We start from the raw sequence: 12,923 nt of genomic DNA, 5'->3' as shown, positions 1-12,923 counted from the left end.
ATCTATGGATTGTTAGCCTGGTGTGTTTCCACTACATCTCCACAGACACTTTGCTGAATGAATGACTTCTCTATGATTACTTTACTAATTGTGGAGATGCATGGTGTGATAAAGCACCAGGCATAGATTCCAGATGATTCCATTTTGACAATTAACTCAGATCTAACTTCCCAAGTGTCATTTCACTTTTCCAAACAGGGAAGAATGGTAAGAATGCATAAGGATTAAGTGAGATAATTTAAAGGAGGCTCTTATTACAAGATTTTCTTCCCAATGAATAATTAAGGAATATTAGCAATAATTTTGAAATTAATCTTTTTTCTGATACATGTCAAATTCCTTCCTCAGAACCTGTATTACATTGTTTTCACTTCTTATTATGTGGAAACCTTTCTTTCTTTCTTTACAGTGTTTCTCAAAAATCCTCTTTCCAAGCATGTGAGTGCCAGTGTCTATCTTCCACAAAGCCCACATATGTAATAATATTGTCAATAAACTTTTACAAACTGAAGATGATTCCTTTCTAAATCTTTCAGCAATGACTAAGAAAAAAAGAACACAGTTCATTTTCTTTTATATAATCCTTTCTGTTGTGCTCTAAAAGGAGCATTTTTATTCATTCTCAGAAAACTATCAAAAAAAGAAAATGAATGCAATGATATAGCTTCTCATCAGAGATGTCTTTGTTGTCTTAAAACTTTATAATTATTTCTTGCAATATACTAGAGCATAAACTTATCACTGACAGATGGTTATAACATGATGAGTTAAAAGCATTAGTAATTTAACATATTTAAGCTACCGTGGAAAATTAGCAACTTTGTGAAAATTGACAAAACTCATTTCCTAATATGATTTAGGCAAAGCTGTAAGGATTTTCATTAAATAATATAAAACAAATTATAAGGATAGAAGGAAGATCCAGGGGTAGTAAAGAGGATCATATTAAAAGATGTCTTTAAGAATGTTTTAACTATTTGAAGACTGAAACAATAATATTGCATTCAACTATAGCTTGAAAACCAGAAAAACCTTTCTTGATTTTCAGATAAATAGTCCCATTGCAACTAGAATTTGACTAATGCATTTTGAAAATTATAATAGATACGAACCAGAATTTTTTTATTTTTTTATTTGTGAACATACTGTACAGAGGGGTTACAATTACATGGGCAGGATAATGCGTACATTTCTTACCAAGCATTGCAGCCTCCTCCTTTGATTTACCCTTCACATCTCTTCCCAGCCTCCCCCCTCCCCCCCAATCCCAACCCTTCTCGAACCAGAATTTTTTAACTGAAGGTGAAAGCAACTATGTAATGGCTAAGTTGAATAATAATGTACATCCTGGATATATGTGAATGTCTTAAATAGTTTTGCTTTCTATAAGTGGTTACAATAAATACCGATTTGCTAATCTGGAAGCACAGAAATGAATATTTTAGCAAATTAGATGCTTCACTTCAGAGTGGTGAATGCTTTCAATTTTACCAGAGTGCTACAAAAAAAAAATCTCAAAAGTAAAATTTTCATTTTGCTGCCAGATTTTTCTTGTGAGTCATACCAATCTTTTTTCTTTCTTTTCCTTTGTGTTTCTCTCCACAGAAAGCTGACCTTGCAGTTGCTCCACTGGCTATTACCTACGTTCGAGAGAAGGTCATCGACTTTTCCAAGCCCTTTATGACACTTGGAATAAGTATTTTGTACCGCAAACCCAATGGTACAAACCCAGGCGTCTTCTCCTTCCTGAATCCTCTCTCCCCTGATATCTGGATGTATATTCTGCTGGCTTACTTGGGTGTCAGTTGTGTGCTCTTTGTCATAGCCAGGTAACATGCTCACTTTTGTGATTTTTTTGGCAATTGTTACCTCCTTTTTCTAACTAATAATTGTCAAAAGTCACAATCAATTTTACTTCTCTTTTTCCCTTATATCCCTGGGTGCTAAAGAAAAGCAAAATGAACTTGAAGAATTATATGAACTTACTATAATGTACTACAATGCTGCCTTTTTGGGGCCAGAAAGCATGCTGGTTGTGTCAGTAGGCTATAAGTGTTATAGGGATCTTAATCAGACTCTAAAATTAGTCACAATTACACTGATTTAGAATAATTTCTTCCTTTTGAAAATGCCTTTGAACCATAAGCATCTTTGGCATACTTGAATTAATAAAATTCTGACATAAGAAAAAAATCAAACCAGTAAATTTTGAAAGGAGACCCTCTTTCTAAGGAGCCAAGGCAAGTTATTTTTAAAATAATCATTCTAAGTGTATAAAAATTATCATAGTTTTCTGCACTGAAAGTTGTTTTTCACATCACTTCAAAAATTAAATCTTGTCATTAGCATTTGTGTATGCTTCCAAGCAGAAAGCTGAATACCTCAGTAGAAGATGAATAATTACAAATTATTATGATGGCCTCTAAAATCTCCAAGTCCATGTGGGATTTTTTCCATTATGTTTCGGGGAGAGGTAGATAGTTAGAATAATTTTATGTTTACATTTCTAACTAACTTTTAGTTGATAAGTAATTTCAACATAAGTTAGTTTTCTCTTGCCCTAGTTAAGATTAGTAATGACATAGACAGTCACATATGTTTTTCATTCTTTGAGACAATATATTCTATTAGGTAATAAAAAGATTCCAAAATAAGTTAGAATTTTACATATAATTTTTCATGTAGATAAAAGTTTTTATCTTGTAAATTAAACTTATTTCAGTGCCCTATGATGAAATTAAATGTGAAAATATCTTTTACTCAATTATATTTTTATAAATTTCTTGGTAAAATATTATGGAAGATATTTGTCCCTCATTAAACTTATTTTCTATGTGAGAACACCATTATTTTCATCATAGCAAAACAATAAGTTTTGTTCATTGAGTTTTAAAATAAATTAAATCCATTAAAGGTGTAGCATATTTTATATAGTTCTATTTTTGATATAGTTATTATATAAAGAATATATATAATATAAATATATTGCTTTTTTGTTTTTACTGAATGTATTCTAAATTTAGACTTGAGGATTTAAGACAAATGTTATTTGCCTTTGTCTTAAAAATTTGTATTGAATCACATGATCTTATAACATTTGAAGCCTAATGGTAATCTGTTAGGATTTTATTTAAAGTTATGAATTTTCCCTCAAAAATGAGAAATTAGAGTGACATTCAGAAGCTTTTAGCTCAAATGATTTCAGATTCTATAACAATAGACAGATCTGAGGATCATAGTTGGAAGCCAGCCCCCGCAGAAAAGTCTTGATGAGACTCTTAATCTCAAATAAGCTAATCAAAAAACAAAAGAAAGAAGAAAGAAAGAAAGAAAAAGAAAGAAAGAAAGCAAAGACAGAAGAAATAAACTCAAGCAAGCTTGAAGTCGTTCTGTGGCTTAAGTGGTAGAATGCTAGCTTTAAGCACAAAGAGGCTCAGGGCCAGCTCCTAGGGTCTAAGTACCAGCTCCAGGACCAGCAAAATAGATAAATAAATAAATAGGATCTTTAGACCAATTACATCTTCTTTTTAATATTCTCCAAAAAAGCCATCTTACTTCTATCTATTCATAAAAATGAATTCAAGGCTTTCAGCTTATTTAACTGAACAATTAGAAAACTCCTCTTTCAGCTCAATTGAAATAGACAGAAAAATAAATAATGTGAATTGTAGTAAAAACCTTCCCCCATATCTTCAGGTACAGTTATTCTTTCTTAATCAAATAACAAAAAATGTTTCCAAGAAAGACACAAATAAAGTCTAAAGAAAACTTTACTGAGAAAACTATCTAAACATAACCCAAGAAAAGTCTAACAGTAGTTTGTTAGAGCTCTTAAATATGGATATTTATGGTATCCTGAATTTATGTTAGAGATTTTCAATATTCTTAATTTTTCCAAGCCCGGGTTTTTTTTTGTTTGTTTGTTTTTGTTGTCATTATGTTATGTTTATTTTGGTCAGTCATGGGGCTTTAACTCTGGGACTGGGAACTATCCCTGAGCTTTTCTGCTCAAGGCAACTGCTGTATCACTTGAGCTACAGTGCCACTTCTGGTTTTCTGGTGGCTAATTGGAAATGAGTCTCACAGACTTTCCTGCCTGGGTTGGCTTTGAACTGTGATCCTCAGATCTCAGCCTCCTGAGTAGATAGGGCTGCAGGCTTGAGCTACTGGTGGTTGGCTTTTTTTTTCCTCTGTGTGTGTGTGTGTGTGTGTGTGTGTGTGTGTCCATCCTGAGGCTTGAGCTCAGTGTATAGATACTGTCACTGAGCTTTTTGTGCTTAAGGTAAATGCCTACCACTTCAGCCAAAGCTCTAATTCAGGGTTTTTTAGTGATTAATTGGAGATACAGAGTCTCATGGACTTTCCTGCCAAAGCTGGATTAAACCCTTATCCCCAAAGTTCAGCCTCCTGAGAAAGCATGATTGTAGGCCAAGCCACCAGTGCAGGACTAGGATAGATCCTTTGAAGTAAAAAACAAAAACAAGAACTGAAAAATGTCTCTGTTTCTTTAACAGTTTAGAACCACATTAGCTAACACAGACAAATGACACACACACATATATATACACACACACATATAGCTATAAATCTCACTTTGTATCAAAGTGAAATATTATGTAACTGTGCTATTGTGTCGATTAACTATCATTATATTTTTTTCTAGTTTTATTGGTTACCAAAACCACATTTATGCTGGGCACTGGTGGCTAATGCCTGTAATTCTAGCTACTCAGGAGGCTGAGATCTGAGGATCACGGTTCAAAGCCAGCCTGGGCAGGAAGGTCCGTGAGACTCTTATCTCCAATAAACCACCAGAATCCTGGAAGTGGTGCTGTGGCTCAAGCTGAAGAGATGAGGGACAGTGCCCAAGCCCAGAGTTCAAGTCCCACGACCGACAAAAAAATAAAAAAACAACTCCCCCCCAAAACGTATTTATATGTATTTGAATACATAAAGTCAGATGTTGAGTCATTTTCTAGTATCTTGTAACTTTAGAAAGTTGTTAATATATTTGTATTTAGTTACTAAATTTGAAAATGATCTGATTTCAGCTTCTTATTGAACAATGAGAAAATCAATTCACTAGTACTTTTATATAAGTACTTGATGGATGAATTAGTAGATATGCTATTAAACACTAATTGTTAGATAACATATGCTAAGTAATAAATATTATTTGATATTGCTGGTGAAGTAATACATAATTAAACATAGTCTTTCACAAATATATTGTTCACTTCCCAATAATGAAATAATCTTGTTTAAAAATACATTCAACTCTGGGAAAAACCAAAAACAATCAAAATCAGTTTAAAGAAATCTTTGAATAGATTCAGTTTTACTTCTAAAGTGAAATTCCAAACTAGAATATTAGCTTAATTACCCCTCTAAATTAGGTAGAATTTAGGTTATTGATAATAATGATGCAGTATTTTCTCTAGCTATATATTTTATCTCTATGATAATTACAAAGGAAAAGTTGTTTAACCTAATTTTTTGATGTGCATCTCATTTTCATTGATAATAATTAACACAAAGATCTACATTAAATACTCCATTAACAAAATTCATTATTTTATGTCATTAGGCTATGTCATTAAGTTTTAGGAAATTATGTGCTTAAGAGTACATACTTAGGTCTTTGGTTTCTAATCTGAAACATAATGAGTGATTTAAATATTGTGAATTTTAATTGTTATTTTTTCTTTTTTGACCACCATTTTTGTATTCTTATGGTTATAATTAATCTATGCCATTTTAGCTATTAAGCTTTGTCTTCAATTTGTTTTATATTTACTTAATTATTCCATCCATCATTCACATAATTAGTCAAATATCCATTAGCCTCTAGTAAGGATGCGTTTGGATCCCACAGCATCATAATTGTTTTCCCATGTATTCACTAATAGATTCAACAAAAAGTTTATCTCTCATCTATTCACAATTTATTTAACAATTCTCTACTGGCTACTTAAAATGTGCTAAGAATTGTACCAGATGAGAAATGCAAGAAAAGAAATGATTGGATCTACTTATTCATAAAATATCTACTATCAGATATTATTCTGATAGTAAACACCACTAGCTTTGAGTAAAATTATGAGAATATTTTATTGCTATCCTAAGATTTTAATGTATGCACATATTTTAAGCATGTATTCCACAGAACGTTTTACAAAGTACATATTTCACTGGAGAGAAGAGTTGAACTCTAAAAAAATATTGTGCATACTGTTCTGATTGAAGCTTATTGAATATCGCTCTATCATAGTATTAATAACTTTAATTTTATTAACAATAAAATAGTGATTGTTAGGATTCATGTATTTAAAAATGCATTTAAAATGTATAATTTATAATATATATATATATATATTTATAATGTATAATTTATAATGTATAACTTATAGCATAATGACAAAATCAGCATGCTTCTGTGAATTAGCTGAGAACTCATTTAAGAGTAAACAGGAGGCTGGGATGCTGCATTCTAGACAAAGAATGAGAGTACAAGTATCCTAAGAGTAGGGCTTGACTGCCAGATGTTTAGAAAGAAGTCTTGTCCATGATGGACTGTCATATAATAATTTATTTCTCTTTTTCTTTGACCTAGATATAAGATTATTATGATAGCAGTTTTTAGTCATATAAAAGACTGGCTAGGGCACCCACCCGTTATATGGATAGTTTCACCTTGCTTCAAATATTTCCTATATTAAAGAATAGATACTATCAATGTTATCTTTAAAATGAGTTCATTTAAATTCCCCTGGATATTAGAGATTTTTTTCTTTCAACTACACACAGCTTTAAGACAACCACAGCTGTTCTGAAATTCAGCATCTAAACCTTGTCCTAGAATTCTTAATAGTTTGGTATACAGACAATAACTGAGGACAAAATCTAAAAGATGGGAACAGAAGTGTACACATTTCTCTCCAACAGGATTGATGTGACTTTAGCTTGTCACTAAGCATTTAAGACTATTACACATCTATTTTTTTATTTATATTTTTAAATGCAATACAAATAAAATCTGAGAAAAGAAATAATATTACAGGAAATTTTATATGGAAAATATTATACAAAACTTTAGGCTGCTTAAATAAGCAAAGGAATCTGGTCACACCTAGAAACAAGAGTAAAAACATTGAGAGTATTCACTAACCTGCTTCTCTTCACTGAATTGAAAAACAAAGAATACTCAATGTGTTGAAGATATCACATCAGTTTCCTAAGGGGAAAAAAAAAGCAAAGAAACAGTTTTGTGCCTTGGTGTTGAATTAACTTGCATGACTTTAAAAATAATAGGATATTACCAATTATGCTATTAGATTATGTAATGTGTGGCTTTTAAGAATCTGTTCAAGTGTTTATTACTATGAACACCAGAGTGTCTTGACATACATTTTTGTCTCTAACGTGGCCTGTGGTTACAATACGACAAATCTATTTCCTTACTAAGAGTTCTACACTTTAAAAAATATTCTGCACTTCTCTGAAGCTTAGAAGTAAAAATATACTAAACATAGAAGTTTTGATGGTTTTACTGATGATAGAAAAGCATGCCCAAAGTGCTTGCTTAACAGCTTTGATCTTGGCTCCTGACGGCAATAGCTTTTATATTCCTGTCACAATGATGGGTGACATTTCCTGTACACTGAAGGGCAACAATGAATTATTATGCACTTAGGAATGGAGAACTGTTTGGGTGGGATGTTGAGTGTTCAACTAATCTGCTGTCAAAGAGATGGTTGTCACATTAAAATGAAATGCCTATTTTGTTGTGTGCCCATGCCACCAACTTGCCAACCTCTTACTCAGAGAAACACTTGAGAATTTTCCTTTCCATAGGATATATTAGAAATATATTCTGACTTTTATAAGGAAGCTTATTTATTATTTCCCTTCCCATTTAGCCATTTTTTTTCACTAGAATTTGCTTGTTTGGGTTTTAAAAAAGTACTGTTCTGGCTGGGCCTCAGCAGCTTACACCTGTAATCCTAGCTACTCAGGAGGATAAGATCTGGGGATTGCCATTGAAAACCAAGTCAGGCAGGAAAATCCATGAGACTTATCTCCAGTTAACAACCTAAAAGCCAATAATGGAGCTGTGGCTCAAGTGGTAGAGTACTAACCTTAAACAAAAAAGCTCAGGGACAGTGCCCAGGGCCTGAGTTCTGAGTTCTGAATACAAAAAAAAATATGCTGTTCAGCCTTTCACATATATGAAAATGATTGCAAATATTCACTATCTATCAAAATGTTTATCTTAAAAAAGCTACAAAAACACTATACACCCTACACACACTATCACACTAGGGAATAAAATATTTTCAGAGGTGGTGAAGCTATTTCTACATGGAATGGTTTTTTACTTTTTTTTTTTAAATAATGTACCTCCTGTCATAGTTTCAACATCCTGTTTGTAACTGGAGGTACTAACTTATTCCACAAACCCTTAGCTTATGTCATTAGGGGAACCAAATCCACTGAACGCTCAATTGTTGATTTATTTTTAGTCTGGTGAAAAGATACCTAGATAGCAAGCAGTAGAGATCACAACTGAACTGATCTTATTAGGAAAGAGTAGGAAGCCCAGTATCACTGAGAGGTAAAAGCACATATTTCCACTTCTCTAGTTACTATCATGGGGATTTACAAGAATTAGTTATTTGAGCTAACATGTGATTAAGCCCAATACAAATTGAGATTACAATGCTTTTTCTCTCATTTTCTATAGCTAATGTTTGTTCATATTTTCTCTTTTGAATAATTATGTTTGAATAATTTTTTAAAGTTTTTGTTCCTCTTTTCCCAGTGCACTTTATTTATTTGCTTCAATTTTTATTTTTAGCTCTGGGAACCCAGGGCCTCCTGGATACTAGACAAACACTCTACTACTGAGTTTTTGGGATAGTTTCCGAATTACTTGTTCTTGATTGTTAGGGCAAAAATAAATTTGCAAGCACAAGTAGAAATTTGAGAGCCCATTTTTGTTTTTAAATCTTATGGCTAAATCAATTACCTTTCTGTCTCTATTCTATGCCTTATCAGAATTTTGCTTAAAGTCTTCTGGAAGCCAAAGAATTGGCCCTCTCTTAGATGTGATTAAGTGTGTATAATTAATAAATATTGTGACCAAAGAACTTCTGTCAACTATGGTCACTCTGTGACAATTGTTTCCAATTCGAAGTTACACAGTGTCTCTCTCAGTAAATCACAGAAACAAATTTTAACAATGCATAAAGTTTGGGATTACACTAAGCAATTGAGTAATGCTAAACATTTGAAATTAAATACTTGCAGTTTAATGCATGCTAATTGTTACTTTTTTCCTACCAAAATGGCACTTCGTTTTGAGCATATAGCTTGGTAGATTACCTGCTTAGAATACTCAAGACCATCAGTTCAATTTCTTACCACAGAAAAGGATATCACTTCTGTTCATAATGAATTTTTAAGGAATATGTAATCAGGACTCCCACGAAAATGTATACATACACACATGCATGCAACATGCACACTGTCTTCATGAAACACAATTGCCTTTAAATATCTATCGACTGATCGATAAATAGATTTGGTCAGTCGAGGGGCTTAAACTCTGTAAAAATATATTTTTTAGAAATATTTAGATATTAACTTTTCCTGTTTTGGCAGTTGACAGACGATCTCTTCTTCATTTTCTATTGTTTAATTCAGGCTGAGATGTGACTTAACCAAAACTTAAGCTCATAAAGATTTATTTGGTTCTTTCTCTTTTTACCTAATCTATTTTTTGTTTGTTTATTGATGTGAAGAATTTTTTGAGATACACTTTGAAACCCAACAAGATAACAAAAACCACACATGACTATTAGCAAGTGATGCAGGTTTCCTTGTTTCTAGGTAACTTTTCCTAACAGCTGCAGATTACTGTGAAATGCCTATAAGAAACTGTCTCACAGTTAGTCTCTACCAGTTCTCTAAATACAGATGCACTTCTGCTTTTTCCTAGTCACTAGTAAAATGGTCACCTGTGACATTTTATCAAATTTCAGTTCACCTAAAATCTAAAAAGTCTTCATAATTTAATATTAACTTGAAAAAAATCAATGGCTACCCAGGGCCTCATAATTTTGCTTGACTTTTTCCCTCAAGGCTTTCACTTTTTCTCGTGAGTGACACCTTCACTGCCAGCTTTTAGCTGGAGATAAGAGTTTCTCAGGTTTATCTGCTTGGGGTAAACTTCAAAACCACAATCCTCAGCTCTCAGACTCCTCCATAGCTAAGGATTACAGGTGTGAGACGTAAGTGCCTGGCTCTTTTTTAGAAGTTCTTTGGAAAATATGCTACAATGTCTAGTTAAAAGGCCAAAGCACATTGAAGGAGTAGACTCTGTTTATTTTATTACTTGCAACAATAAGCATGTAATTTTCATTAGCCTAAAAATAAGAAAGTTTAAAATTTAGTAAATCAGTTGCCTTATGATCCTATTCCCAAGGAATCCTAACTTTCTTTTCCTGAAATTTATTAGCTGTGTAAAGTGAAAAGTGGAACTACATTATGAAGGTTTTTTTTTTTTGAGAATTGTGTTACTTAGAATTACTTTATTTCTATTTATCATGTTTGTGAGAGAATTATCAATATTAAATGACAATGTAGAGACAAATTTTAATAGTAACTTATGACTTTATTTCTTCATATTAAGTAAAATAATGCACTCTATCCAAATAATTAATGAGTGGGAAATACAGTGTCATCAACCAGTACAATTTCATTCATTAGAGCATGTCACAACACCTCAATTGCTATAATTTTTTACATTCCATTACATAATTACATCATTCAAGTTAAATTATTTTCATATCAATCCTGTTGAATAGAGCAAGAGAGAGAGGGAGGGATTTTTGTTAGAGAACATATTATGGAGAGTTTTTAATATATATGGGTAGAAACTCCTTGATAACACCTGTTTTGTGTACAAATTAGTAAAACAATACATATTACCCAATTCATATTCAATGTGTAATGTTTTAAATATGTCTATTTAATCCTTGCATAATTAGGGACACTGAAAAAGTGAAATTATTACTTTTAGAAATGTATTGGCTTTACACCTAGTTTTGAAATTTTGTTTGGAAGCACAGAAATTAAGTTCATACTTTTAGGAAGTTGCTAATGAAATAATTTTCTACATCTACATTTTAAAACTCTAGTGATTAGATAGTTATATTTCAATTGATGCCTATAAGACTAAAACAGTCTTTCATTTCCAATATCTCATAACTTAAATAGGAGTAACTATTGTTTTCCACCCTTAGCCTGGATATTCCTTAGTTTACTAATCTTTCTAAAGAAAGATGCATGATCTTAACTTATTTATTTGAAAGCATTTTCTATCTCCTTATACTCCTGCTTTTTACTACACTTGAGATGATAAAAATGAAGTGAATAAATTTACAATATATTTTTCTAATAAATTAATGAACTTGATATTTGAAGCAAAGGTGAAATTGTAGGGTTTCAATGTTACTGGCATGATAAACATTATAACCAAAATAGGGCTACAACTGTCATCTAAGTTGGTTCAGAATATGCACCTGAATATTATCTTAACATAATAAAACTAGGTAAGTGTTTCCCTGCTTCCCTTACTTTATTGATATTGATAATGGGGGTGTTGGGAGATGTCTATCAATATAAATTTAATAAGTAACTACACTGGAGAGATGTTTTGGAAGCTTGTATTTCTAAAGTGATTTTTTCAAAAAAAAGTAAAACATAGTAAAAAAAAATTCCTGTAGATCGAGATCCAAAAGAGAAGTGCATGCTCATTGAAACATATACTTCTTGAAAAATATACTTATTTCTATTTCAATTTTCAGTGAGGTGGGAAACAATGGCTCACACCTGTAATCCTAGTTACTCAGGAGGCTGAGATCTGAGGATCATGTTTCAAAGCCAGCCCTGGTAGTCAAGTCTGTGAGACTCTCATCTCCAATAAACCACTCAGAAAAATCTGGGAGTAGGATTGTGGCTCAAGTGGTAGAGCACTAGCCTTGAGCAGAAGCTCAATGACAGTGCCCAGGCCCTGAGTTCAAGCCCCAGGAATGGCAGAAAGAAAGAAAGAAAGAAAGAAAGAAAGAAAGAAAGAAAGAAAGAAAGAAAGAAAGAAAGAAAGAAAGAAAGAAAGAAAGAAAGAAAAGAAAGAAAGAGAGAGATAAAGAAAGAAAGAAAGAAAGAAGAAAGAGAGAGAAGAAAGAAAGAAAGAAAGAGAGAAGAAAGGAAAGATATTACAAAGATATTTAAAATTTTCTATTTGTCAAGAATTTTTGATGGTTCTTAATATGGATAGTTTAGTTCAAAATGAAATGATTTCCAAATATGCCATAATTGTATTAGGGACTAAACCATTATACAGAATATACATGTAGTTTTAAAACATTTTACTGATTTGTTTTATGCCACCTTGTGTATTTTCAAGACATTTCCAGTCCAAAAAATAGGAAGTGTATCAATTATTAAGTGTAGTGAATGTGTTCTTATAAAAGTTTTTATAATTAAAACTTTTAGTTAGCCAAAGAATAAAAACTTAAGTGCCTTGCATGTTTGTAGTTGATGACATTTGATAATTTTGTATAAGCCAGCCAATCACATTTTAACTAAATAATTTAAATCAATTCACCAAGTGATGATAAAATATTTAATGTTACTTTTCCAATGCTAGATTCACATTCTTGTTGATAACATCTTTTGCTCTGGATGTCCATTTTATTTTTATTTTTTTTAAAGAGGCATAGTCTGTTTCATTTTTCAGTATTAGATACCACATGACCAGCTGACTGATCGGCAGTCTGCCTTGAGCCTTTTAATTCTGGACTGACTGATTTTAAAATCCTTAGCAAGGGTATTGCAAGATAACCATTTACTTCCAATCT

The 12,923-nt window shown here is 32.0% G+C and overlaps 1 protein-coding gene across 4 annotated transcripts in view; it reads left to right on the top strand.

Annotated features, from left to right (window-relative positions):
* Nucleotides 1-12,923, top strand: part of Grik2 (glutamate receptor, ionotropic, kainate 2) — a 563,545-nt gene that overhangs the window by 407,152 nt on the left and 143,470 nt on the right. For 3 of the 4 annotated variants that reach the window (XM_013022384.1, XM_013022386.1, XM_013022387.1), the window contains exon 11: nucleotides 1,606-1,829. The exons of the other annotated variant lie outside the window; for it this stretch is intronic. In XM_013022384.1, the coding sequence (XP_012877838.1) occupies nucleotides 1,606-1,829 (224 nt within the window). The remainder of the gene's footprint in view (nucleotides 1-1,605; nucleotides 1,830-12,923) is intronic. 4 annotated transcript variants of the gene reach the window in all.

Source organism: Dipodomys ordii, unplaced genomic scaffold (assembly GCF_000151885.1).
Source record: "Dipodomys ordii isolate 6190 unplaced genomic scaffold, Dord_2.0 Scaffold62, whole genome shotgun sequence".
In the NCBI taxonomy this organism is placed as follows: domain Eukaryota; kingdom Metazoa; phylum Chordata; class Mammalia; order Rodentia; family Heteromyidae; genus Dipodomys; species Dipodomys ordii.
The sequence above is the reverse complement of the archived record's forward strand: the minus strand, read 5'-3'. Positions and strand labels throughout refer to the sequence as shown.